This window comes from Rhamphochromis longiceps, linkage group LG10 (genome assembly GCF_057381845.1).
Source record: "Rhamphochromis longiceps isolate RC_006_pf linkage group LG10, R_longiceps_female_GT1.1, whole genome shotgun sequence".
In the NCBI taxonomy this organism is placed as follows: Eukaryota; Metazoa; Chordata; class Actinopteri; order Cichliformes; family Cichlidae; genus Rhamphochromis; species Rhamphochromis longiceps.
Genome location: NC_140566.1, coordinates 36,518,318 through 36,544,756, shown reverse-complemented (window position 1 = coordinate 36,544,756; position 26,439 = coordinate 36,518,318). Strand labels below are relative to the sequence as shown.

Sequence of the window (26,439 nt, the reverse complement as noted above, 5' to 3'; positions counted from 1 at the left end):
CAGTGATTTTAAAAAGTACTGTCAGGAAGACAAAACCATGCAGTGATGCAGAGAACTGCTCTGCACCTCACTTTAAGAAACTTCTGAGAGTTCAGTTGACGAGATGCAGTCGACACATCTTTTCTCCAGCTCTCATTGAGCTTTTTTGTGAGGGGGGGGGGCTTCATCTGCTCGTTTTCGCTGTGTTAGAGTAAAGACTGAAGGAGACTTGGATTCCCACTCAGCACAGGACACAGTGCATCTTCAGACCTGTTTGTTCCTGTTCTCTTCTCAACATCTGTCCTAAAAGATAAGAACACGATCACCATGAGCTCAGAGTAGATTAGAATAATTCAAGTGATTAATCTGACTATCATCAGTACACATAGCATACATTTACACTGCTATGCAGATGACACCCAGCTCTATCTGTCCATGAAGCCAGATAACACACACCAATGAGTTCAACTGCAGGAATGTCTTAAAGACATAAAGACCTGGATGGCCGCTAACTTTCTGCTTCTTAATTCAGATCAAACTGAGGTTATTGTACTCGGCCCTGAAAAGCTTAGAAATGCAGCATCCTTCAATGTGCATATTAAACAGATATGTTGGACCACTTTCTTCAGGCTCTCCTCCACACCATGACTTTTGTCATAGCACATGGCCCCGCCTCCCTGAGCCTGGTTATACTGGAGGTTTGTTCCTGTTAAAAAGGCGTTTCCCCTTGCTCATGGTGGGTCATATGATTTTTGGAGTTTTCTTTGTATTATCGTCTACCTTACAATATAAAGTGCTTTGAGGCGACTGTTGTTGTGATTTGTCGCTGTATAAATGAAACTTCTTTAAATTGAACTGGTAAACAAAAACAATACAGATTTTGTGTTAGCCGTGCTGCTGCAGCCTGAAGTGTAGAATCTGTATTTTCAGTAGACAGAAGTGTAACTGCTGCCATTAACTGTCATATCTAATCTCTGTAAGGTACCAGCAGCCCTACAACAGCTAACCACAGCAGGTAGTGGCTTTCGCAAGTGCATGCGTGAGGTCAAAAATTGGTCAAAAACTATATTTACTTATCTTGTGGAGAAAAATGCGCTGACATTGTGCTATATCGAGCACCGGCTGCCCAGTTAAACTGTGACTTTCACCAGGTCACGTAGGCGTGTTTCTTGAATTAGCAGCAGGTGTTAAACAGCTGACAGGTGAGGAGGAGGATGCATGCAGGTAAACTGAGGGTCTGTTGAGCTGATCGCTGGTGTCGTGACAAACACGTCAGCTCGTTCTTTATGTTACAGAAGCACAGAGACACAAGAGCAGGCGGAAAGAGACGATCGTTCGGTGAAAATGAGAATCTGCGAATGCAACATGTGAACACGGAGAGTGGAATATGTAAACAAACCGGTTAACGTACCCCCCCCAAACAAACAAACAAACACAAAAAAACAGTTCAGCTGGAACACCGGGGCTGTGAGCTCGGTGCTCTCTGTCAGCTGACTGTTAGCAGAGCGAGTGACGTCTCTGAAAACATCTGAGCACAAACATGTTCTGTTGACAACCTGCCCAGACGTGACGATTACGCCACGACTAAAACACTGTTAATAGTTCAGCTGGTGACAGAAACACGGGGTATTTTAAAACTTTACAACCACCATCACTGCTGCCTGTGATGTGAAATGGATTCTGGGATACCCGCCCCAAGTCGACATAAGTGTCTTGACTTACTTTGCACGGCAACCAATCAAATGTTAGAGAAACTGCATGGGCAGCGTTGACCCCGCCCACTTAGTTTGATGGGTGAGGCTGACAGATAAAATGATTTCAAGATGAGACATGAAGGGGACAAAAGTGCCAAAATGAATTAAATAAAAAAAGTATTAAATAATGAATTAAAACTGTCAATAATTATTTAAATGTGTTATTAATTAATTAAATATGTCAATAATTAATTAATTACATGTGTCACAAATATTTATGTAATTAATTATTTCCAATTTTAATTAATTATTTAATGGTGTATTTAATGAATTCATTATGTCAGTCCTGCCATCTTAATATTATTAGATCTCAGTGCTGCTTTTGATACAGTAGATCGCAGCCTTCTCTCCAGACTGGAACAACACATTGGAATAAAAGGGATTATTTTGGAATGGTTTAAATCCTACCTATCTAATCGAAGCTTCTCTGTTAAACTCAGAGACTCATTATCCCCAAGGACCGTGCTTTCTTGTGGGGTCCCCCAGGGCTCTATCCTCGGCCCTTTTTTTAATCTACATGCTTCCGATGGGCTCAATTTAAAAATATATATATCTCGTTTCATTGCTACGCAGATGACTCTCAGATTTACAGACGGAAATCTGTGAATCCTCTGTTTGATGGGTCTGTTTGATTGTCTGGAAGACGTTAAGGCATTGTTGGCGCTAAATTTTCTCAACCTAAATGAGCAGAAAACTGAATAAAGAATAAAGTTACCCTGAAACCAAGCACACCATTGTTTTTCTTGTGACATTACCAATAAGTGTGATGTGTCACATGGCCCTCTTCCTATTGAAAAAACAAAAGTTGTATCCAAGATGGCCGACTTCTAAATGGCCACCATGGTCACCACCCATCTTGAGGAGTTTGCCCCCTCACATATAATGTGCCACAAACAGGACTTTAATATCACAAACCATTCCCATGTTATTACGGTGTATCCATATAAATGACCCACCCTGTATGGTTAAGTACAGACTGAATGCTAGAGGATAAACCCAAAAGTCTGAATCCCGTACAGCCAATCATTTTCAGCGACGACTTCATTTTAACAGGGAGAGACCTCCAACAGAGCCGGGCTCAGGAGAGGCGGTCCTCTGCCACATCTGGTCGGGTTTGAGGGGAAAGATAAGAGAACAAAGGGGTCACAGAGAGAACACAGCCATACATGACAAAATACAAACTGAGAGAGAGTAGAAAAAATATTGTATTGAATACTGTCATATAAAAATAAAATGTGTTATTTTCTTTTTTTGGCCAATAGTTTAAGGTGGAGGGCAGTTATTCATGGGGGTTTTAATGTGTACAGTTGCCTTGTGTGCCCCAATCAGCTCATTTATGAAATTTCATCAGTGCTGTGGTGCCCCCTCCAGGGGCAGGACAGACAGATGTCATTATGCACCACTGCACTCTCTGTGGTGTATGTGAACAACATGCTTGCACACGAGTGCATGGAGAGAGACAATCTTTACATGTTTTACCTCTTTAGTAACTTTTGCAACGTTACGGGTTGTATGAACGCTGTGTGTCATGTTAGATAAGCAGCGTAGGTCAGACACCTAGGTCAGTACTTCTTTAATTGGAAATAAGAGCTTTTACATGTCAAACACCACACAGAGACTTTCATGTGTTTCAAAACCAACCCTGACTCTAACGGCTACGGAACAAAATCGTCTGGCATCACATTTATTCAAAACTGTTTTATCCATCTACTGCCATGTCTTTTGACAAGAACATCCACAAAACCATCGAGGTTTATGGCTCTGGCCCTTCTGGCCTGACTGCTTCACACCCCAAATTGATGAGTGGATTGTCACGCACTGGGTTCCTTAGGCTACGTCCACACTAATGCGTTTTCGTCCACACTGAGACGTTTTGGAAACGCTCTTGAAAACACATACATTTCAAAACGGAGCTGTCCGGTTGCAGTGTGGACACTCGAAAACACAGACGACGCATTTTAGTCATGTGATGCAGTCATGTGACCAATTAAACTAAGACAGCGGAGGGCGTTACACAGCAGTTGTTTTGATTGCTCTCAACTTTGACAGCCATAAAAAAATAATATCAGTCTGTACATGCTCCAGATAGCTTTTCAAATTCTTTAATTCTCACTCATTGTTGCGCAGGACTGGAACGTAAGCGTTTTGGGCCGTTTCAATGTGGACGCACGGCTCTGTGAAAACAACTGAAGACGATAATGTGGACACCGAGCGTTTTCAGACGTGAACGCCGTTTTCAAATCTACCCAGGCTAGTGTGGACGTAGCCTTAGAGTAGCTTTGATTAATTTTAGCAGTGAAAAACTGTGCTCACAAGCCGAGGCTGAAAGGTGACAAACAAAACGAGTTAGAGGGGTGGCCAGCGCCCCCCTATGGCCATCCCCCCTTGTTGGGGCCACTGTGTACGACCCCTACAGCATGAGTCCTGGAAAATCATGTTATCTGCGACTCTGTGACAGGTACTGATATTTTCTAAACATCAGTATTTCATCTGCTAAAGTGCATAACCAGTTATTCACTGCTACCTGTTCTTCAGTCAGCTGCCTCATCTTTACCAGTCCCAGTAATTATAAGGCATAGATGGAAAACATCTCATAAAATCAAACCAAACTCACGTGATCTAATTTCTGTGTGATGTAAACCTATTCCTCTTGAGCCCATCTCTGCTGCAGTTGTTGCCTTTTTTTAATCTAATAAATCATTCATGCATAACATTTTATCACAGCTCAGAAATGAGACTTTTTCTTCTTCCTTGAGACTCAAACCAGGTGACTGTTGTCATGAGGGAGTCGCAGTGGTTTATAAGGACCATCTGAACTGTGTCCATTTAATCCTGGTTCTTTTAACTCCTTTGAATTATTAATCTATCAACCTCCCAAATCCTGCAAACATTCCCTGAATGAACTCTCTAATCTCCTGTCCTCTCCTCTGTTATGATTCATTTTGATAAAATCATCTTGGTAGGTGACTTTAATTTACATATGGATGATGCCTCTAACTACTCTGCCACAGAATTTCTTAAATTGCAAAAGCATTTAATTTTGTGCAATAGTAATTTTGTGCACATGTCTGATCATAAATGTAACATGAATAAACTGGTCCTGGGTGCTAAAGTCTCTCAATGCTGTGGGCTCCGCTGCAAACACAGAAACAGTTTCCTGCAGTTTCCAGTCTAACACTGAACACCAGAATGAAACCGCTGATGTGTGACATTATAGATAACAGTATAATATCACATCAGCGTGTACAGTCAGACTGGATGTAGGGAAGTCTCTCCCAGCGGATCATCTGTGACTCTATATCCGCCCGGTCACCGGCAGCCTGCGTGTGTTTACCGCCACCGAAATCTGCCTCCGTTAGAACCCAACTATCCCCGGCACTGCCGCTGTTTCACCGGGACTCTGTCCCCACGGGTCTTCGCTGACCGGAGCACCGAGATCACATTTCATCCGAACCGCTTTGGGTCACTTTAGGAGCAGAAATGTGGAGAAAGTTCGCTGCGAGCTGCTCCGAGAGGCGGTGTGTCAGAGAGGTTTGAAGCCTCCCGAAATTAACGGAAGAAGTCCAGAAGGGCAAAAACAGGATCAGACGGGAGACCGGAGAGTTTTCTCCCCGCTGCCTCGGAACGGGGGTTTCAAACGTTTATCTGGGGCCGGTTTGAGCTCCGAAACGCGGCGAAGAAAACACAAGAAGAGCCGCGATTGTAGCGGCAGCAGAGCGGAGGGCTGGCTTCACTCTCCATGGTTCTCATGTGCTTGATAAGTCCCGCCTCCCGCGCGAAGCTCCGACATGCTCAGTACGAAGCTTACGCGCAGACATGGCAGAAGAAGCTCCCGCAGCTGCACCGGCGAAAGCCCCGGCCAAGGCTCCCAAGAAGAAGTCCGCTCCCCGGGCTAAGAAGGACGGACCCAGCCTCCCTAAGCTCATCGTCGCCTCGGTGACAGAGTCGAAGGAGCGCAAGGGGACGTCGCTGGCGGCCATAAAGAAGTACCTGACCGCCAAAAATGTGGACGTACCCAAGGCCAACAAACGTATCAACACCGCCGTCGCCAAGCTGGTGGAGAAAGGCATTCTCAGTCAGGTGAAGGGCACCGGGGCTTCCGGCTCCTTCAAGCTTGCTAAGAAAGAACCGAAAGTCGCCAAACCAGCGAAGAAGAAGGCTGCCAAGCCCGCGAAGAAGGCTCCCGCCAAAGCCAAGAAGCCCGCGGTGAAGAAAGTGGCCACCCCGAAGAAATCTCCGGCCAAGAAGGCTGCGAAGAAAGTGGTGAAGAAGAGCCCCAAGAAGGCTGCTCCCAAGAAGCCCAAGGCGGCAGCCAAGAAGCCCAAGTCCCCCGCTAAGAAGGCCGCTCCGAAAAAGCCCAAAGCCGCCAAGAAGCCCGCAAAGAAAACTGCGCCAAAGAAGGCCAAGAAGTAAAAGCTTCTCCCGCACCGAGTGCATCAAAGGCTCTTTTCAGAGCCACCACAGCCTCCGCTACGAGCTCCTCGTTCTCTGTGTGTGTGTGTGTGTGTGTGTGTGTGTGAGAGAGAGACTATGCCGGGGACACACAGGCTGCACACTCAGCTTTACGCTTCATGCTCACCTGTGCCTCCACATGCAGAGTAAATTATGGAGACTGAGCCGGTTCAGGTAGAAAATACTGGTCTCCCAGTTAGCTCACTGAAGGGGGAAATGCATGTTGAATTGTCAGAACATTAGAAACATGAGTTTCAGTCTTATGTCAATAAATACAATCTGATAATTGACTAGGCAGTGATTCAATGATACTTTGAAACCTGAATTATTTCCCAGTCAGTGCTGCAAATATTTCCAGTTTATTCTGGTGCTGATGACAGGAGCTGATGAGTGCACTGAAGCTGTGGATGGCTTTGTTTTCTTGGTTTACTGGTTTATTACCTGCTGTTGTTTAGAGTTAAATTTGAATTAACCCCCCACCCCCATCTCAAAGACCTCTGTAGACTTCACATAAGCACTGTGCAGTAACCCACACTCTACATGTATGTAACACTAATGTATTTTTATTTTTCCCGGTTTGTTCGTACATCTTATCTTTTTGAATACTGTTCATATGTGTAAAGTGCTGCTGAAGCTGTGCACCCCGCATGTGTGCAGTAGTAGGCGGCGCCGTCTCACTGTACATCTGAATAACAATAAAGAAGTTCTGTTCTCTGTCTCGCGCTTCATTTTGAACATTTTCGTCCAATAGCTGAGCAGCTGCGGTGCGCGCGCTACCAGATCTGGACCAATCAGCGCTGAGCTCCCGCCTGCAGCCCCTGTATAAAGCCGCTGCTCGCGCTCAGACTTCATTCTCTCTTTCGCTGTTCACACAGAGGAGCCCGAAGCTGTAAGATGGCCAGGACCAAGCAGACTGCCCGAAAATCCACCGGAGGAAAAGCTCCCAGGAAGCAGCTCGCCACCAAGGCTGCCCGTAAAAGCGCCCCGGCTACCGGAGGCGTGAAGAAGCCCCACCGTTATAGGCCCGGGACTGTGGCTCTCAGGGAGATCCGCCGCTACCAGAAATCCACCGAGCTGCTGATCCGTAAGCTGCCCTTCCAGCGCCTGGTCAGGGAGATCGCTCAGGACTTTAAGACCGACCTTCGCTTCCAGAGCTCCGCCGTCATGGCTCTGCAGGAAGCTAGCGAGGCTTACCTGGTCGGTCTGTTCGAGGACACCAACCTGTGCGCCATCCACGCCAAGAGGGTCACCATCATGCCCAAAGACATCCAGCTGGCCCGCCGCATCCGCGGAGAGAGGGCTTAAGCTGATCTGAGATCAGTTTACACAAAACACAACGGCTCTTTTAAGAGCCACGTACACGCACTCAGAGCAGCGGTTTACAGCACAGACTATGTATTACCTGGCCCTCAGCTAAGTGCTGTTTGGAGTCTGTTGCTCACTAACAGAGCATGCAGTGTGGGTTAGTATTGATTGTACTGTATTACTACACAGGTGTGTAGCGGTGCAGGCCCACAGACTGCGTCAAGCACAGCTGCGTTTGAGTGGTTACAGGACTGCAGAGTTCATAAGCAGCTGGATGGAGACACTCTGAGGTTTCAGCTTGGAGGACAAAGTTTCACTGAGCCAGGCTTTAAACCTCATGATCTCCCTAAAAGTGTTTTATATGAACACGGAAGTTTGGGGAGGGGGAGAAAACTAAAGCTCCAGTTCAATATAAAATAAACCGTCCTGCATGGCAGAGATGTGCAATAAGAACCGAGCCATGGCTCAGTGTCTCGCAGCCTCAATGTGCACTTCAAGTCATTTATAATTAAATGATCATTGTAACCTGTTTGATCTGCTGCTCAGACGTTTTGCTCCATATCCAATCATTAAACTGCTGTTAAATAAAAGCAGGCAAAGAGCTACCAGAACTTTCTGTCATTTCAGTTATCACTGCCAATTAGGATGAAAGTGTGGATTAGTGCACTGTCGTTATGGTTTACATCAGGGGTAGGCAACTGCAGGCCTCGAGGGCCGGTGTCCTGCAGGTTTTAGATGTGTCCATGATCCATCACAGCTGATTTAAAGGGCTAAATGACTCCTCAGCATTTCTTGGAGTTCTCCGGAGGCCTGGTAACGAACTAATCATGTGATTCAGGTGTGTTGACCCAGGGTGCGATCTAAAACCTGCAGGACACCGGCCCTCAAGCCTGGAGTTGCCCACCCCTGGTTTACACAATCTGTTCATATACGATCAAACTGCAGCTCACAGCTACGGGGGAGCTTGTTAACTCCAGCCATTGGACCATTTCCCACACCCAGAAACAAACTACACTCTTTTCATACTGCCGACACTGTACTCACTTTTAATCAGTTTTTTATTCACCTTTCAGTCACTTTAATTTGAAAACTGTCTATACTGTATATTCTGTGCATTTATTATCTCACTCCTGTTGCCTGTTTATGCCCCGCCCTTATCTTCAGCGTCATGCTGCTCTGGTGTGTCTTAATTGGCCCTGGGGGATAAACAAAGTCTCTGTTTCTGGCAGCTGCGGCGTCCTGGGCTCTGCAGTCCGCTGTGCGGCTCTCGAAGGACCGTCATTATCAGCCGAGCCTCTCCCGGAGCTTCCGTCGGCTGTCTCGGTCTTTGTGTGATGTTGTAACTCACACATGGATCAATGTTTGTCTGCACACGTACTGAAGCAACACATTTAAATCTGCTCTTCCGCACTCCCGATAAATGTCCCACAGCCCCGTCAGCAGGTTAAATAAAGCACTGCTCTTTTTCTTCGTTGTGCGATTTACCCAGTAAAGACGCGGAGCAACAGCTCGACCAATGACAGGCGGGGATCTGCACAGCCTTATTTGCATACAGCGGAAATAAAAGAGAGCCGCTCTGCGCTGACGGGCACATTCTCTGCTGTGAAGTAGCGACAAAGGAAAATGCCTGAACCCGCAAAGTCCGCGCCCAAGAAGGGCTCCAAGAAAGCCGTGACTAAAACCGCCGGCAAGGGCGGCAAGAAGAAGAGAAAGACCAGGAAGGAGAGCTACGCCATCTACGTGTACAAGGTGCTGAAGCAGGTGCACCCCGACACCGGCATCTCCTCCAAGGCCATGAGCATCATGAACTCGTTCGTCAACGACATCTTCGAGCGCATCGCCTCTGAGGCCTCCCGCCTGGCTCACTACAACAAGCGCTCCACCATCACCTCCAGGGAGATCCAGACCGCCGTGCGCCTCTTGCTGCCCGGCGAGCTGGCCAAGCACGCCGTGTCCGAGGGCACAAAGGCCGTGACCAAGTACACCAGCTCCAAGTAAACTGCAGCTCTGCTGCATCCACCCAACGGCTCTTTTCAGAGCCACCCACCTCTGCCGAGGAGCACATGTCCTGCTGTGACACTCACTGGTCCTGTTATAAACTAGTGATGGGATTTCCGGCTCTTTTTAGAGAGCCGGCTCTTTCGGTTCGGCTCACTAAAAAGAGCCGGCTCTTTCGGCTCCGAACCGGCTCTTCAGGTTGTTTTGTTGCTTTAATTAATTTATTATTAACACTAATATAAAATTATGCACAAAAGGAATTACTAATGTAAAAACAAGTGGTTTTATTTATATATATATGTTTATATATAAATATATGCGGTGGCCCCTCGAGACAAAACACGTACAAACTCCAAAACACATTTCTAGCATGAACTGAACTTCCAAAGCAGAGCTACTAGATCACTTAAATTACACAATTGAAAGCATGTGTGTATTGTTTGTGTATTTATACACAGGCATATATATATATATATATATATATATATATATATATATATTCAAATAATTTAAAAAAAAAAATTCATTTACCTGTTATTACCACACACCAAATCCGGTCGTTGGTACTTGCTGGCTTGTGTAGCCACAAAATAACAAAGGCTCAACACTGCGCCCAGCATCCTGGAGCACTTCTGTTGTCTTTTGTACGTGTTTTGAGTTTTTATGTGCTTCTGAGTTTTTACGTGCTTCGGAGTTTGTACGTGTTTTTACGTGTTTTTACGTGTTTTGGAGTTTTTACGTGTTTTGGAGTTTGTACGTGTTTTTACATGTTTTGGAGTTTTTACGTGTTTTGGAGTTTGTACATGCTTCAGAGTTCGTACGTGATTTGAAGTTTGTACGTGCTTTGTCTCTAGGGGCCACCGTAAATATACTTTTATTTATTCACTCCACATAAAATGTAATAAATAAATCATATAATACAAAAATCAACTATTCACATTTCAACTTTTAACTATTTTAATTTTCAGCTTTTTCCTTTCACAAATTTAAAGTGAAAAGAACACAAAACACTGCAAACCACAACACAATTAAATATAAATTATAATATGAAAACAAAAAGAACATGCATATTCTCTGTCACATGGACCTGCATGAATAAACTTTCTCAATCCTTTATCATCTGCAACCGAAAATAGTTGTGGATGATTACTATACCTTTCTAATGTTGTTGTCCCTGCCTCTCTTTCTCTCTCTCTGGCTCTGTTCCTGTGCTACTGAGTGTAACTACCGACCCTCCCCCCCTCTGCCCAGCGTAAAGCACAAGGCTCGCGTGCAGAGTGAAGCGGAAAAAAAGTGCGAGAGAGAGGCTGAGAGAAAGAAGAAAAAAAAAAAACCCACGTGACGGCTCGCGATAAGGAGCCGGCTCGTGACGGCTCGCGATAAGGAGCCGGCTCGTGTCGTTCACGTCAAAGAGCCGGCTCTAAGAGCCATTTCGTTCGCGAACGACCCATCACTATTATAAACACATGTTTAACACGTGTAGTGGGGAACATGTACAACAGTTTCAATAAACCGAGCAGCACTGATCGAGGCTGTTATCTCTGATCATTTATCTAATAACACTTCCCCCGCATCCCTTGTGCGCACCCGTTTCCTGCAGTGTGACGGCATTTCCGGATATTTCAGCTGCGGAAATGACCAGTTTTCATCTCCAGACGTAACAACACATAATTACAGGTGTTACGGCTGTGGCCATAAGAACACTGTGTGGGCTGTTTGTTCTGTGTCGCTTTACTGTGTTTAAGACTCTTTACAGGTCCCTCCCCTAATGAAGAGTAGTGAGCAGCTGATTGGACCATGGAACAGGTGACCACATTCAAAAAGCCGCTCTGACAGCTCCAGGGAGAGAGAGAGAGAGTGTGGAACGAGCGAGTAGCCTGACAGCCGTTGCAGTCCTGACCCTGGTTTTCCCAGCCTGTGTTTATCTTGTGTATTTGTGGGAGTGTGAATTGTAAAAGCCGCTCCTGGTGCATTAGCTGAGAGCTTAGGCACTCGTGGGCTGAAGCGGAAGGGGTGAGCCGCCTTTTCTTTTGGAATCGTTTTCTCCTGTTTTCTTGGTCAGGGAGCGAGGGATAGCTCTGTCATTTGTTTGTTCTTTTTTCTTTCTTAGGGTTTAGTTAGTCTTTTCTGGTGGGACTTAGTTGGTTTTGTTTATTATTTTGGCCTGGGCTCACCCTGGAGCTATGCTTCTTGTCCTTAAATAAAATCACTTTTTTTACTCACAACTGGTTTGGATGTTTGGCTTGGGAACCAGGGCGGGGATTTGTCTCTCTCTCCTCCAACCTTACGTGCGTCCCTACACGCCTAGACTAGGGGCGTAACAACAGGTGAGCTACAATATAAGAGGAGATTTCACAGATTGTCCCGCCCGTGACTTTATGTATTTGGTGGTTTAGAGGTCTGAGCCTGACTTAAAGGGCCGGAAGTTAATGGTAGCTAACTCATGTCGCACCGGCAAAAACCCTTTGCAGAGCTTTATTAGTTCTGGTTATGTGGGTGTAGTTCATCTGCTTTATATTATGTCACAGCTGTGCCCCTCCACCCGCTCTGTGAAATGGATGGATGGTATTATGACACTAACGCTAATCAGTTTTCCTCATGGAAAATGAGTAAACAAAGGCTGTATCTAGGGCTGGGTTTTTATAATCGATTTATCGATTACAATCGATTCATTAAAATCCTGAATCGATTTAATATAAATTTATTTTGCCCGAAATGCCAGAATCTCTGGTGACATCTCACAAAATTTCAACAACCACCAATGAGAGCAGGAACACGGATTCTGCACAAAGACTAAACCCGCGGATCAGAATCAGTTAATGTCGCCTTTCTCACAGTCGGGGCTGAAAGCCGACAGCTCGCTGATTCTGATGTGTCGGCGGGTCCGCGCTTTGTGTTCACGCCCTTTATGCGCCGATTCTAAAGCTGTTAGTTTATCTCCAAACAACATTGACTGAACCAGCAGCAAAAGAAGATCCAAACTTCACATAAACATCGTCATGAACTCACTCTGACTTTTGCTGTTTTGCTTCCATCACGATGCACAGCTCCCTCTCTCTCTCTCTCTGTACTTCAAGAACAGTTTCCCGTCTAAAAATCTGTTTTCTTCATTATTCGCTTGCTTGTTACGCACAAGTCTACTGTTGTTTACAGGCTGTCAGCCGCTGGTTTTTGTTGTTTTTGTTGTTGTTTTTTCCTTTTACTAACTTCCGAAAAGAAAACCTAATTTCTGCTGTTCAATACTGAACAAATTTAGACTTTTTAAAATTATGCAAAATGCAAAACGCTGTGTCTGTAATAAATCCACTGTAACATCAGAGGTGATGTTCATATGCTGATTAATGGTTTTCTTTCGTTTTTGATCTACTGCAGAATATTTTTATAAAATCCAGAACAGGAAAATCACCTTCATGTTTTTCTGTTTTATCTTCAGCTGCTTTGACACAAAGGCCTCGCTGTGACGCTCACACCTGTGATAAAGTCTTGCGTGTGTCAGCTTCCTTTTTATAGATACAAAAATATGTAAATGTACTGATCTGAATTATATTTCTGACTGTCAAAATTTCCCAGATTCAAATCGAATCGAATTAAATCGTATCGTGGATCGAATCGATTCGGGACCTTGTGAATCGGAATTGAATCGATTCTAGAAATCAGTGATGATACCCACTCCTAGCTGTATCCCAATCCAGGGTCTGCAGCCTGAAAGGCCGCATTTTAATTACGTAACTGCGACAGACGAAGGCTGTCCCAATTCAAAGGCTGCTCGAAATGCGGCCCTCAAATGCGTCCTTCATTTCCCTGAATTTTAAGGACGTGGCGGTGTAGACTTCGTGGCCCAACATATCCCAGAATGCATAGCGTGGCGGTGGGTGTGGATAATTTTGCCGAAAAAAACCGGCAGATGAGGGGCGCCCGAAGAGTAAACTTTAAGTACTGAATATGATGTCACTTATTGATGTTTAATAACGAAGAACATTAAACATTACTGTTGGCCACATGTCGGCAAAGTCATGTGACATTAGTGGCGTTTGTACTAACTTGATTTTAAAGCCTTTACTTTCAAATACACGCCGTTCAATAGCTGAGCTTAATCACAGAATGATCAAAGCTCATGTAGAAACAAACAAATGAACACAAGATTTTCTCCTTCATCTCTGTCAAACACAGCTGTATGACACGTTTCCAGCTGTTAGTATCATGGTTGCTAGGCAACCTGGGCAGCGCGACGGAGGCTAGACCGTCCCATTTCACAAGCCTCGCACTTCCGGCCTTAGCGGTCTTTGAGTACGCGGCCCATGAGGACCGTTAAGGCTGCAGACCCTGAATTGGGATACAGCCATAATTCATGTCACAGCAGATGAGGACAGACGTCCTCCTTCAGTCAGGAAGTTAACAAGGTGACCGAATGACAGACAGGTGAGGACACCTGAGAGAGTGAGGGGTGGAGTCCCAGCTGGGTCTCCAGGTGTACAAAACTCGTACAGCAATGATGCTAACAGTGAGATCATGATCATGTCTGATTCACAGCACATTAGAGGGCCTGGCCCATCCATCAGCTGCACAAACACGTCGGATCTTCAGTGTAAATTCTGCTGTAATCAATCATTTTATTTTTCTTCTCTTTTAAACAAACGCCTCCAAAACTAGAGCAGAGGGCTGGTCTGCCACACCTGAGCGCCTTCACACTGCAGGGGGACAGGAAGACAAACCTTCAGCCATGTGGTGAAGCTCACTGACCTATGACCCAGCATACTGTCCCTGTGTCAGTGTCCACTTCAGTCATGGGATACAAGCGGTGGAACAAAGCCCCACGTACATGCAGTGATGCGTGGAAGGAACATGAGTGAGGAGGAAAGCATCTTTACCCAAACTAAAGAGCAGAGCAGGAATACAGCAAACACACCTGTAGCTGTTAACTGAGCCTAAATATTGCAGGTCACAGACCGTCCACGGTGCTAGGTGTAGGCTGCTGGGGCATTCCCATGATGCAGTGGGTGTTTCTTCTTCACAGACCTCTGTGTACTGAATCATCCTGGTTATTAATAGTTTTCTCTTCCACAGCGTGTCTTTATCCTGTTGTCCTTCCCTTATATGGAATCTATACTTTAATAAACATGAGCTCATCTTAAAGCAAACGTTCAGATCATAGCAGTGTCAAATGTGCAGCACAGGATTGAAACAACAGGATCAACATGGAGACAAATCAAATTCAAATTTTATTTCAAATTCAAATTTTATTTGTCACGTACACAGTCATACACAGTACGATATGTAGTGAAATGCTTGGACAACTGCTCGTGACCTAAAGAGAACAAAAAAGGAAAAGGCTATGAATAAGATAGGAAATAAATATGAAAAATTAAAAAGGGTAAATTTAACTAGGAAGGAATAGAATATAAATTAAGGTTAAAAATGAAATAACTGTACAACACAAATTAGAATGAAGGGTAAATTTAACTGGGAGAATAAGATAAAATATATAAATTAAAGTTGAAAATAAAATAACTATACAACAAAATACACAATACACAATATAGAACTATATAAGAATGTATGAAGAAATATAAATAAATATATACACAATAACAGCAGCTGTACAAGTATTAACCGGAAATGAAGAATATAGTGACCAGTGTTGTGCAAAACCAAAGTCCAGAAAGTCCAGTGTGTGTGTAAGAACCATATGTGTGGGTCAGTACTGTGTGGTGGTGTGATTGAGAGACCGTATCGCCTGCGGGAAGAAGCTCCTCCTCAGTCTCTCTGTGTTGGTCTTCAGGGAGCGGAATCGCTTTCCTGACCTCAGCAGAGAGAACAGTCTGTTGTTGGGATGGCTGAGGTCCTTCACGATCTTCCTGGCCTTGGTCCAGCACCGCCTGCTGTAGATTGAGTGCAGGTCAGGGAGCTCGGAGCGGATGGTGCGCTCAGCTGACCGCACAACCCTCTGTAGAGCTCGTCTGTCCTGCATGGTGCTGTTCCCGAACCAGGTTAAGATGTTTCCCGTCAGGATGCTCTCTATGGTGCACGAGTAAAAGTTCCTGAGCACCTTGGAGGGCAGTTGGAAGTCTCTCAAGCGTCTGAGGTGGTCGAGACGCTGTCGGGCCTTTTTCACCACGGTGTTGATGTGACAGGACCATGACAGGTCCTGCGTGATGTGAACTCCGAGGGTGTGTCTGATGTGTTAACATTGTGACTAGAGATAAATATGTGAACACAAACAGCCGCGGGTCTTCTGGCCTTTGCAGTGTGACTGCGTCCTTTATGACCCGTCACAGGAGTTGATCGTTAGCTACAGACGCTCCGCTGGCTCACTGTGTGGTTTCAACACTTACACACAGGTTTGTGTCACAGCTGCTTTTGGTTGATTAAAGTGAAGAAACGTTAACCCAGAGCGGGTCGGACCAGTGAGTCCGGGCTGTGACCCGCCGTAGTTCATTTAAGGTCGTACTGCTCTCAGATGTTGTGTGTGTGGCCCTTAAAAGAGCCGTTATTATCAGCGCGCTTCTCCCGGAGCTTCATTTCGCCTTCTCAGTCTTCTTGGGCAGCAGCACGGCCTGGATGTTGGGCAGCACGCCGCCCTGAGCGATCGTCACTCCGCCCAGCAGCTTGTTCAGCTCCTCGTCGTTGCGGACGGCCAGCTGCAGGTGGCGGGGGATGATCCTGGTCTTCTTGTTGTCGCGGGCGGCGTTTCCGGCCAGCTCCAGGATCTCAGCCGTCAGATACTCCAGCACAGCCGCGAGGTACACCGGGGCGCCGGCACCAACACGCTGAGCATAGTTACCCTTCCTCAGCAGCCTGTGGACACGGCCCACCGGGAACTGCAGCCCGGCCCGGGAGGACCGGGACTTCGCCTTCGCTCTGGTTTTTCCGCTCTTTCCGCGTCCAGACATCTTTGTAACTGACTTCGTGCTATTCCCGCGAGAACATGGACTCCGGCAGAGACTACGCGTTTATATAATCACCTGCTGCTCGCTCATTGGTCAGGCTGAGAGTAAGTCTAATCGTCCAATCAGGAACGAGCAGCACTGCGGTTTCTTTGGTTTTTGCGTTGTGTGATTTTCAAAATAAAAACGAAGTATTTCATTTTTATATGGATGACAATTTTAAGGCAAACTACGTCAAACACATCAGTATTTACAGCCTAAGGTACTTTACCATGTTCATCCAAATGGAGAAAATCAACTGCACATAAAAACACAAAAATATATAATAACAAAAACCCCACAAAGGGTGTAAACGAACAAAGCCCACAGGACACAGCAAACAGCTCACTGTGCTGGTCGAGGTGAAGAGTCGTTACAGCAGGACTGAGTCTGTGAACCTGGCCACAGTGCTGAGGAGAAATCCGGGGTGGGTTTTATTTTCTCCCATCAGTCATGAACTGTAAGAAGTTAATGTTAAAGCACAAATCACAAAAATGCACAAATATAATTAATTTGCAATTATAAAGTTGTTTGTGAGCCACAATATTCCACAACGATCATCATGTTGATTTTATCCTAGCAGCATTTCCTCCTGTAAAATAACAGAAGTGTCATATTTTGTCAGTTTATCAGTGAATTTTTATTTAAGTAAAAGAGTAAAATAACATTCATATCTGAGCTCTTTTCTCTTCTTTTACTTTGAAGCGTACTAATACTAATATCACTCCGCTGCCTCTCACGTGCGATTGGCTGGACCTTTCCAAGTCCGACAGAGCATGCGCAGTAACGTGTTTGGTCGTTTCAGTTCGCTGTGGTTTCATCAGGAGTATAAACGCCTCTTTTCTCAATTTCAGGCTCATTATTTATCCTTTGCTGTTCTTTTTCCGGATGTAACTGTCCCTGAGACAGTTAAAATAAAGTTGGTTATTTCATGTTTCTGTGATAGATTCATGCTTAATTTAGTTCATTTATTTATAAGATAAGATGATAAAAGTGTAACATTAATTAAAAAACATGTCTAAAATATGTGATTACAAAATATGGGTTTGTTAAATATGTAAAGTGCTGTAAAGTTTGTAATTGTCACATGACCAGAGTTTGGTTGAGAGCACAACCATGGCATTGTGGAGCTAGCATGGATACATGGCTACAGATGCATCTACAGCCTCAGCGTTAATGTTATTCTGCATGTGGTCCAAGAGGCGCACACGGTATGGTTTCATGTATATTGTTTGTATAATGTTGCATACGTGTTCCACACTGGTAATGAGAGGACATTTTTGTGATATCCATTATTCTGCATTTTTCTGTTCTGCTTGCACAAGACTGTTTATGGACACTGATATGAGAGACTGTGTGGTATCGCAAGAAATAAGTGGTTATATAAATATATGAGTATACATAATAGTTATTATTCATAGATACCTACATCCTAAGTTCCTGTTATTCTTCTGAAAGAAACAGAATGAATGTGTTGTTACAATGGTAATGCCAGGAGAGGCAGTATTAGTTCTGTGTTACATTAATGTGTAAGGAAGTGGAAGAAGTGTGTGTCCTGTAGGAGGCAGTAGAAAAATGGATGCTCATGTTCTGTACATGCCCTGAAAGAAAGGTTCAGTAAACCAGTGCAACGATACTCCGGTGTAAGGCTCAGTTATTGTATTTTTATTAAGCTCAAAACATTTATGTTGTAAACTTTGTGTTTCTTCAGTTTTCACGGTGTCTGAAGACAATAAGAGTGAGAGAGAAATAAATTTCCGAAGACATCAGTATGATGCGTGGCCATTCTTTGTTGGACCCCTGTAGTTACACCAGAGCTTCCTGGAAAAGTCACGTTTTTCGTTGTGGTCTAACCAATCAGCAAATATCACTGTGCTGTTCCCTGCAAGCTATTGGCCGAGTTGTACTGACACGGATTGCATATGGATTTTATGAAATGGCCCGAACCACGTTTTGCTTTGATGTAAAACCATTTGAAAGAAACACATCAAAAATAATCAATTAGCAGTTAAATAAACACATGATAATCGATAATAATTAACCCATAAAAGTATTTTATTTATTAGATGAATGAGTTTAATTTACAGTGAGGTCACTTATTACAACAACAGAAGTATGGAAATATAAATAAAGTACAAATAATCATAAATAAACGTGTTAAGATTGTAGATTCAACGTTTTGATTAAAAATCAAGTTGTTTTTAAGAAGTTTGGATTTTTTTTCTTTTTACACTTTTTGTTCTAAAATAAATATTTCAGTATTAGTATTTTTAGCTGCAGTACCTCAGACGACCACCAGGCGCAGCTTTATACAATAAAAGTCTTTAACTAATCAGTGATGTCAGACCTTCACAATAAGAGCCCTTTATGACCAACTACTTTGACTTTGAGTTAAGAGACCTTCAGAATAAAAGTCTTTAAAAACAAACAAAAGATAAATTGTGAAACAAAATTACGTTAAGAGCTTTAAGAAGATTTTCTTAAGAAGTTTTAGAATTTCCTTAAGAAACCAAAATATTCATGTTTGTATTTTATTTTGTTATTTTCCTGAAAAACTCATTCTCAGTCCAGTCCAGCAGGGGGCGTAACGAACGTTTAAGCTGGTCTGTGAGCAGGAAGAAGAAGTAGTAGGGTTAAATAAGCATTAAATGTTTTAACTTTGATTTATTTGAATAAAATAAATACCTCGTCAATAAGTGAATAAATAAAATGTTTACTTTTTTAACATCTGTGCTGTTTCTTTTTTCATTTTTTCCATTAAAACAAAGTTTTTGTTTTAGGAGAAATTTGGATTTATTATCTTAATGTTTTGATATGAAAAAAAGAAGCAGGATGCTTGGATTTTCACATTAAAGGTTTCGTGCTGAAGTCTTAAGTGTCGTGGACAGCCGTGAACTGCCAGAAACCCACCGCATGTCGCAACATTGTGTTTGTAGCAGGTGAGGAGCTCCACCCATGTTCAGGTCCGGTCGTCACACCTGGGCGGAAAGAGCGTTTTGTGCATTCAGTGTTTTTAAAGCCACTTCCTGTTAACAGCAGGGAGGGGCGTTGACATCTGAGGCTGCAGCTAGCGTTCCAGATTCCTGTGCGGCTCAGACAGAAGCATCCCCGTTCATTGACGTCCCTCGTCCCACTCCCATGCTCCGCCCCGTCCCGGCTTTTTTAGCCAGTGTAGGCCGCGGACTCAGCCGTCCTCGTTCCACCACCGATCCAGGGAGGAGGTCTCTGTCTGAGGAGGAGGAAGACGGCCACGGCAGTGGGCGGAGCCTGGATGTGACGCAGAGCGGACTTGGGCTGACGGAGGACAACGTCTGCTGGCTGCCATTCATGAAGGATGAGTTGTTGGAGCCCTGATGGCCACGGTAGTTGTAGTACGCCTGCCAATCCTGACGCTTCCTCTTCCAGCGGCAGCGCAGGATTCGGATGAAGGCCTGAGGACAGGAAGCAGAGAGGAGGAGTCAGCTGGACCTGCAGGAGGACAAGGAGGCGGAGCTTAAACTGTTACCTGTTTAAACTCGCGGCTGTAGCACGGGTAGATGATTGGGTTCAAGCAGCTGTTGAAGTATCCCAACCAGAAGATGACTTTGAAGAAGGTTTCAGGAGGACGCAGGTTGCTGTTGAATGAGCCTGAGCACAAACAAACAAACAAACAAACAAACAAACAAACAAACAAACAAACAAACAAACAAACAAACAAACAAACAAACAAACAAACAAACACAAAGCTTCAGGTGAGACTGCTGCACTTCTGTCTTGCTTTACAGGGGACATGATGAGCCCTGCTCTCAGACACTCACACAGATGCAAGTCTGTTTGTGACGCTGGGTTTAACAAATAAATGTTTAAAGTTTTAAAAACATCATCAGTGCAAACGTGATGTCATGTGATTGGTTGGTTGTGGCTAACATTAGTTCATGTTAGCTAACTAGTGACAGAACTGATACCTCAGAGGTAAATAAGGACACAGAAACTAAACATCAGTGTGGGAGGATCACTGTAGTGCTGCAGCAGTGAGTTCATGTTAAACCAGGACATCCCGTCCACTCCACTGTAGCAGGACGTGGCTGTTCACTGTTTAGTTAGCTGCACTCAAGCAGGAAAGTCTCACTAATCCGTCTTATTTGGTAACAAAGTCTAATTTTAAACACTTTATGAGCCTTTTTTTGTTAAACAAATGAAGTGTGTGACCATTCGTACAGATGGATGCAGATGTTTGTTTCCCATCCAAATTGAGTAATCGATCAGAGTCAGCTGATCAAACGTGTTATTCCAGATTCAGGTGTACAGACAAAAATCCAGGTGTTAAACCATCAGTTCAGTGTTCAGACCCTCAGACAGACATCAGGAGGAAGATGGACTCTGATAAAGAACCTGAAGCTGTGTGAAAGGAGGATGAACCGAAGCAGGAATTTTCTTATTCCTTAAATAAAAATAATTTTTATTTTGACTTCTGCTCGTTTTTCTTTGAAAGGACGTTGACTTTTGTTCCTGGTGGTGTAGAGAAAAAGCTGCAGGACAGAATTATGACCAGCAGAGGGCAGCGTTCACCACAACACAGCCCTGCAGAGCTGCATCAGAGGAGGAGGAGGAGGAAGGCTGAAGCGCAGACCAATCAAAGCCCTCACAATCTAAACACTCGAGTGAAACTGGGGCTGCAATCAAACCAAAGAGTGACGAGCTCTCGACCCCCACACCTCCACCTCCGTCTCCACCTGCACCTCAACAACAGGCTAAGTTCATGCTGGCATCTCATCAAGTCAGAGAACTAAATCAGCTTCATTATAAATGACATGATCATCGGTCTCTGTGCAGGTGTGAGCTCCAGGTGTGAGCTCCAGGTGTGAGCTCCAGGTGTGAGCTAGGAACCATTTAAAACCGACACCAGTAAAAACTTGGCAGCTGTGGACAAATCAGGTTTGACGTTCAGTGAGAGCGCAGACATCACGTCTGTTTTTATTATTTTATGATCACACATTAAAGCCTTGCTGACTCCTCCTCCTCTCTCAGGTGGAGGTGATCTCCTGGTGTCAGAGGATTCTAGAGGACCAGATTGTTGCTGCTGAGGCGGCCTCCTGAGCAGCAGGATTATTTTGCCCTGAACATAGACTTGTAAGGTGATCCTGCAGCCGACTGACTGAAGTTTAGAACATGTTGCAGTTTCCCATGATGCACCTCTGTGCTGCAGGAAGCAAAACTCCTGGTCTGGTGATGGTTCAGGTTCCAGACACTCTTCTTCTTTGGTTTCTGATCACTGTCCACATTAAAGCGTAGCGTCTTTTTGCTGTTTCCTGTTGTGGATGCGAGCGCGCTGAGGAGGAACCAGAGAATCTCACGTTTCTGCTGTGTTTATAAACGTGTCTCTGTGCTCCAGCTGAAGCATCATCCTCCCGCGCTGTGAGCCTCTCTGAGCGCGCTCAGCAGCATCTGTGAGGGGCGGGGTTGCCCCCTCTGCTGATTTAGTGCAGATGATGACTCAGCACGGAGCTGATGCAGCGTGATGAAGGTCAGCAGCTTGGAGCCAGGGAGCGCTCGCAGCGGGCGGCGGTCTCTGACAGTCGTGGGTCCCGCAGCAGGTATTCAGGTTAAACATGAAGTTTCTAATAATCAGCCCAAGTCTCCAAACACTCATGATGTCAGACAAAGAAGGATTATTATGAACAGAGCTCACATTCATTCACTGACTTCATCTACAGGTGGGTTAGGGTTAGGTTAGCTCCCTGCTCCTCCTCAGAAGTCTGAGCTCTGAGGAGGAGCAGGAAGTTCTGCTGTGACTCCGGTATGAAGACATCACTGAGCCATATTTAACCGGACGAGGTTCGACGGATGTAGAAAAGCGCAAAGTCGTGGACGGCTCGTGTGTCTCGGGAAAACAGCGGCGGGTTAAATTGGGCTCGTCCAATCCTGCAACTGTTTCTCTGAGACTCAGCGGATCAGAGGCTCGCGGCCCAAAGTAAGCCACCGCTGTCTGTCTCTAATGAAACCCATGGCGGTCCAGAGGTCACCTGAAGTCAGCGGGATTGTGGGAAAGGCTCGGTGTGATTGGCGGGCTCTTTGAGATAAGTCAGTGTTATTGAGAGAGTTACAGCCGAGCTGAGGCGGATCAACGGGGATTCCTCCAGCAGCCTTTTTAGGAGGTCTGAGTCCTTCCACTCCGCGGCGCTCGGAGGCCCGACGACCTCCTTATATGCACCGCCGCTGTGAACGCGTGACACCTCAGAGCTGCACTCTCAGAGAGGATGCTTCATTACTCATCTGTTTAAAGTTTGTATTGTTAGGGGCGTGGCCACCTGTTACTGACAGGTGGCTGTTAGCTGTCTGCTAGCTTCACCTGAGCTGGAGCTCTGGACATGTTTGTGCTGTTGGAACCTTTTTAATGACATCATGTGACCAATAACATGGCTGCTGTGACGTTACTGTAGTAACAGAGCGTCTGAGGAGGCGGAGACAGGGTTGTGGTAAAATTAGCAGGTATCTGTGTTTGTGTGTGTGTGTAGACCAGGGGTAGACCGAGCTAACTAGCATTAGCTGATAACTTCACTGTGGTCACTTCTTGAAACGAGAGCCCAACATGGAGGCTTAAAAATGTGTAAAACAGCAGGTGAGTCTGACACAGGTAAATTACAGCCTCGTGTAAGTGTCAGATGTTCTGTTTACATCACTTCCTGTTTTTAAATCTTCAGATTGATGAGTTTGAATAAGTCCACAGAGCAGACTGGACTAATGTTCAGAGAGCTGCAGGTGCTAAACGTTGTCACTCCCCCTCCTGCTCAGGTGCAGTTTTGCTCTTTCTGGATCTTTCCGGGTCTTTAAAGGAGCTCCGACCTCAGATCAACCTCAGATCGCTGCTCTCATTGGCTCAGAGCTCTTTGTTTACAAATAGGGGCGTGGCCTGATGGCTCTGATGTGGGAACTTTGTGACAGAAAATAAAGAAACAGCGAGCGTGTTTCACTTCCTGCACGCTCCGTTACCGCGGACGCCCCGAGTCATTCCTGGGACCGGTCCCATTATCTCCGGCCTCTGATTGGCCGCTGACGCAGAGCCGGAGCTTCAAATATTTAAACTATGAAACCCAAAATAATCAGCCGCTGCCGCTGTGCTGCCAAAGCCAACAGAGGACCCGTTTTTCTCCTCTAATGATGTTGTTGGAGGATTTCTGCTGCGCCGTCGCAGCTCTTTACATCCTCGTCCAATTTTCTGCCAGATTCTGCTCCTCTTCATCCCGAGCCGGCCGGAGCGCGGCTTTAAAGTTTTATCTGAAGTTTGAGTCTGAGGCGTTCACACCAGATCACCTCCAGATGTGAGCTCAGCACTCGCTCCAAACTCTGATTTCTTCTTCGTGTCTCATATTTGAGTCTGAACCTTTAAGAACGATCACATGATCAGGGCGAGCTGTTCACCTGAGGTCATAAAGGTTTGACCCCTGACCCTGTTTCTTGCTAACAGCAGCACAGGAACCAGAAGCAAAGAGCACTTCCTGTTCTGTGATCATGATAAAGGCGAATCAGAGCTCACCTCCCCTGGATTTCAAACAGGAAGTAATGATTTGATTGGCCAGCTAAGTTCAGTAATGTTTCCACCAATCACAAACAGACTGAAGCCTCATTGGCTGATTGTTCTAACAAACTGAAACTGAAAACAGGAAGTGTGACGGGAGGTTGAAACAGACTGAAGGTGGCGCTGTTGGAGCTGCAACCTGTCAGAGACCGTAAACCAGGTCGGAGCAAAATGAAGCACAAACGCGTTTTTGTTTCTTCTTCGTTGGTTTTAACAGGGTTTGACTTCTGACCCTGAAGGCTCGAGTGTTTGAACGCTGCGTTTTGATAATGGTGCCGACGGGGTTAAAGGTCACCTGTGAGCATGTGTTGTTGCGATGGCATGAGTGAAGAGGAAGTGCAGACGTACCGATAGGCAGAGCGAGGAAGAAGGGCAGCCAGCACAGGATGAACATGCCCACCACCACACCCAGCGTCTTGGCTGCTTTCTTCTCTCGGGAGAACTTAAGCAGTTTGACGGCGAGTGAGCTGCGTCCGGTTGAGGCCCCGCCCCCGCTGGCCTTGGAGGCGGGGCACAGCTCCTGGATCTGCTGGTTCCTGCAGTGGATCCTCAGCGTGAGCTCGCTGGAGTCCTCCGCACGCTCCTTCATCATGCCGGCCTCCAGGTTCTTGGTGGTGCGCTTGGCAACGATGTAGACGCGGCAGTACATGGCGAGGATGACGGCGAGCGGGATGTAGAAGGAGCCGAGGGACGAGAAGAGGGCGTAGAACGGCTCCTCGGTGATGAGGCACACGGTGTCGTCCTGCAGGAGGAAGCACAGGTCAGATGTGTAACCGTGACATCACACCTGAACACTACACCTGCACCACGAGCTCCACCTGTGAGGCCTCTGAGACGGGCAGCAGAACGTCATCAGACACGTGTTTTTAAAAGAAATGTCAGCGAAATCATCCAGAAATCAAAGAAAAACGCTTAAAAATGTCAAATATCACAGGTTAGTCAGGGTCACAGGGGCGGAGCCTATCGCAGCTAACACAGGGCGAGATTTTTCCTGATTAATAATCCCTCCAGTCATTATGTATTCTTACTGGTCGAACCGGCGACCTTCCGGTTACAGATGCGCTTCCCAACCCCCTGAGCCACGGTCGCCCCCTAAATTGAGATGAGATTAGATGATGAGCCTTAACGATGTGTGAAGTTTGTGGGCATGTGCACAGCGACCGAACACAGTTTAGCATTAAAGACAAGAAATGTAGGAAATGAGCATTACAGGGGAAGAGCTAGCTACAGCAGTCACGCTGGATGCTGTTAGCTGCTGTTAGCTGCTGTTAGTCACGCGTCTTTACAGGTTATCACGATAAATGAATCTCAGTGAAACAAAATGATTTATATTGTGAGTCTGCCCCGACTCTGCGTTACTTCTGAAGTATTTGATGGTTCGTGAACTGGACGTCGCTGACTGCACAGCGTGAAGCTACGTTAAACATGCTTCGTGTTTTTAGATGAAACATTATGAACACATTATGCTTTTGAGTGATTTTAATCAGGGAAATATAAACTGGTTCTGACGGCTCCGCTGCTGCTTTGACAGAATGATGTATATTTTTATATAAATACTCAGAAAAATAAATAAATGAATACTGAGATGTGATCATGTGACCCTCGTCGTTTAGATTTGTTGTTTTTAATCTTTCTCATCAATAAAACTGGGGAAATAAAAGCTGCTCATTTCCTTCTACATCAGGCAAGTCGCCCCCTGCTGGACGTGAGACAGAACATGTTTTTAAGACATGCTTTCAGTCTGTGGGTTCATGTCTGTGGTGCATGCTGGGTAATTTGCCGTACCTGTGATGGCGGCTGCTTCCAGCCAAGGAGCGGGCCAATGGAGATGATGATGGCGAGGATCCAGACACCCAGCATGGCGAGCAGCGCCCGCCGCTCTGTGACGATAGTCGGGTACTGCAGTGGGTAGCGAACTCCGATGTAGCGGTCGATGGAGATGACGCAGAGGGACATGATGGACGCCGTGCAGCACAGGACGTCCACCGCCGCCCAGATATCGCAGAAGATCCGACCAAACACCCAATAATCCAAAACCTGCAGACAGGAAGTCCAATTCAGGTCAGAGTTTAATCGATATGATTACCTTTACATCAGCATTTTACAGCCAAACTCAGAGGTCAGAGGTTATAGTGATAACCTGCATCTTGATTTAAATCCCTGTGTATGCTCAGCCTGTCTGGGCGCTGTCCCCGATACTTTGACAACTGCACACGCTTCGTTCTCTTCAACACGGACACTTTTACTATCATCATGCAGTGCTTGAGGCCACCTGCAGGGGGCAGCATGTGGAGGAGACCGGCTGAGCTCAGCGAGCGGTGAGAAACGGCCAGTAAACCAGTAAACTCTACAGTACAACAGCAAAGTTCAGTGGAATAAAACTGAGATTAAACAGGCAACGATTCAAACTGGAGCATCAGTGAGGCCTCCAGCACCGACCTGCAGACGAAGGCTGCGTCCTGTTTAGCCACAA

The 26,439-nt window shown here is 45.5% G+C and overlaps 5 protein-coding genes across 5 annotated transcripts in view; 3 read left to right on the top strand and 2 right to left on the bottom strand.

Moving 5' to 3' along the window:
- The first annotated feature begins 4,812 nt into the window (after nucleotides 1–4,812).
- On the top strand, nucleotides 4,813–6,719 carry LOC146661435 (histone H1-like). Its single transcript, XM_085421455.1, has one exon. It carries the CDS (start codon nucleotides 5,550–5,552, stop codon nucleotides 6,144–6,146), a length of 597 nt encoding a protein of 198 aa, XP_085277581.1. The 5' UTR covers nucleotides 4,813–5,549; the 3' UTR covers nucleotides 6,147–6,719.
- Nucleotides 6,720–6,873: 154 nt separating this feature from the next.
- On the top strand, nucleotides 6,874–8,059 carry LOC146661434 (histone H3). The gene has a single exon (XM_085421456.1). It carries the CDS (start codon nucleotides 7,080–7,082, stop codon nucleotides 7,488–7,490), a length of 411 nt encoding a protein of 136 aa, XP_085277582.1. The 5' UTR covers nucleotides 6,874–7,079; the 3' UTR covers nucleotides 7,491–8,059.
- Nucleotides 8,060–8,611: 552 nt separating this feature from the next.
- LOC146661433 (histone H2B 1/2) lies at nucleotides 8,612–9,572 on the top strand. Its single transcript, XM_085421575.1, has one exon. The coding sequence runs from the start codon at nucleotides 9,114–9,116 to the stop codon at nucleotides 9,486–9,488; it is 375 nt and encodes a 124-aa protein (XP_085277701.1). The 5' UTR covers nucleotides 8,612–9,113; the 3' UTR covers nucleotides 9,489–9,572.
- Nucleotides 9,573–14,702: 5,130 nt separating this feature from the next.
- On the bottom strand, nucleotides 14,703–16,752 carry LOC146661432 (histone H2A type 1). Its single transcript, XM_085421576.1, has one exon. The coding sequence runs from the start codon at nucleotides 16,376–16,378 to the stop codon at nucleotides 16,004–16,006; it is 375 nt and encodes a 124-aa protein (XP_085277702.1). The 5' UTR covers nucleotides 16,379–16,752; the 3' UTR covers nucleotides 14,703–16,003.
- A 1,744-nt stretch (nucleotides 16,753–18,496) lies between these two features.
- LOC146661431 (alpha-1A adrenergic receptor-like) overlaps nucleotides 18,497–26,439 on the bottom strand; it is a 9,450-nt gene continuing 1,507 nt past the window's right edge. Inside the window, exons 2-5 of the mRNA XM_085421507.1 lie at nucleotides 25,752–26,003; nucleotides 24,315–24,708; nucleotides 19,917–20,038; nucleotides 18,497–19,842 (exon numbers count right to left, since the gene is read on the bottom strand). Coding sequence (XP_085277633.1) covers nucleotides 19,504–19,842; nucleotides 19,917–20,038; nucleotides 24,315–24,708; nucleotides 25,752–26,003 — 1,107 coding nt within the window. The 3' untranslated portion in view covers nucleotides 18,497–19,503. The remainder of the gene's footprint in view (nucleotides 19,843–19,916; nucleotides 20,039–24,314; nucleotides 24,709–25,751; nucleotides 26,004–26,439) is intronic.

Bases quoted from the DNA above. Each gene is read 5' to 3' on its own strand.
- LOC146661434 (XM_085421456.1), top strand. From the start codon at position 7,080: ATGGCCAGGACCAAGCAGACTGCCCGAAAATCCACCGGAGGAAAAGCT.
- LOC146661435 (XM_085421455.1), top strand. From the start codon at position 5,550: ATGGCAGAAGAAGCTCCCGCAGCTGCACCGGCGAAAGCCCCGGCCAAG.
- LOC146661432 (XM_085421576.1), bottom strand. From the start codon at position 16,378: ATGTCTGGACGCGGAAAGAGCGGAAAAACCAGAGCGAAGGCGAAGTCC.
- LOC146661433 (XM_085421575.1), top strand. From the start codon at position 9,114: ATGCCTGAACCCGCAAAGTCCGCGCCCAAGAAGGGCTCCAAGAAAGCC.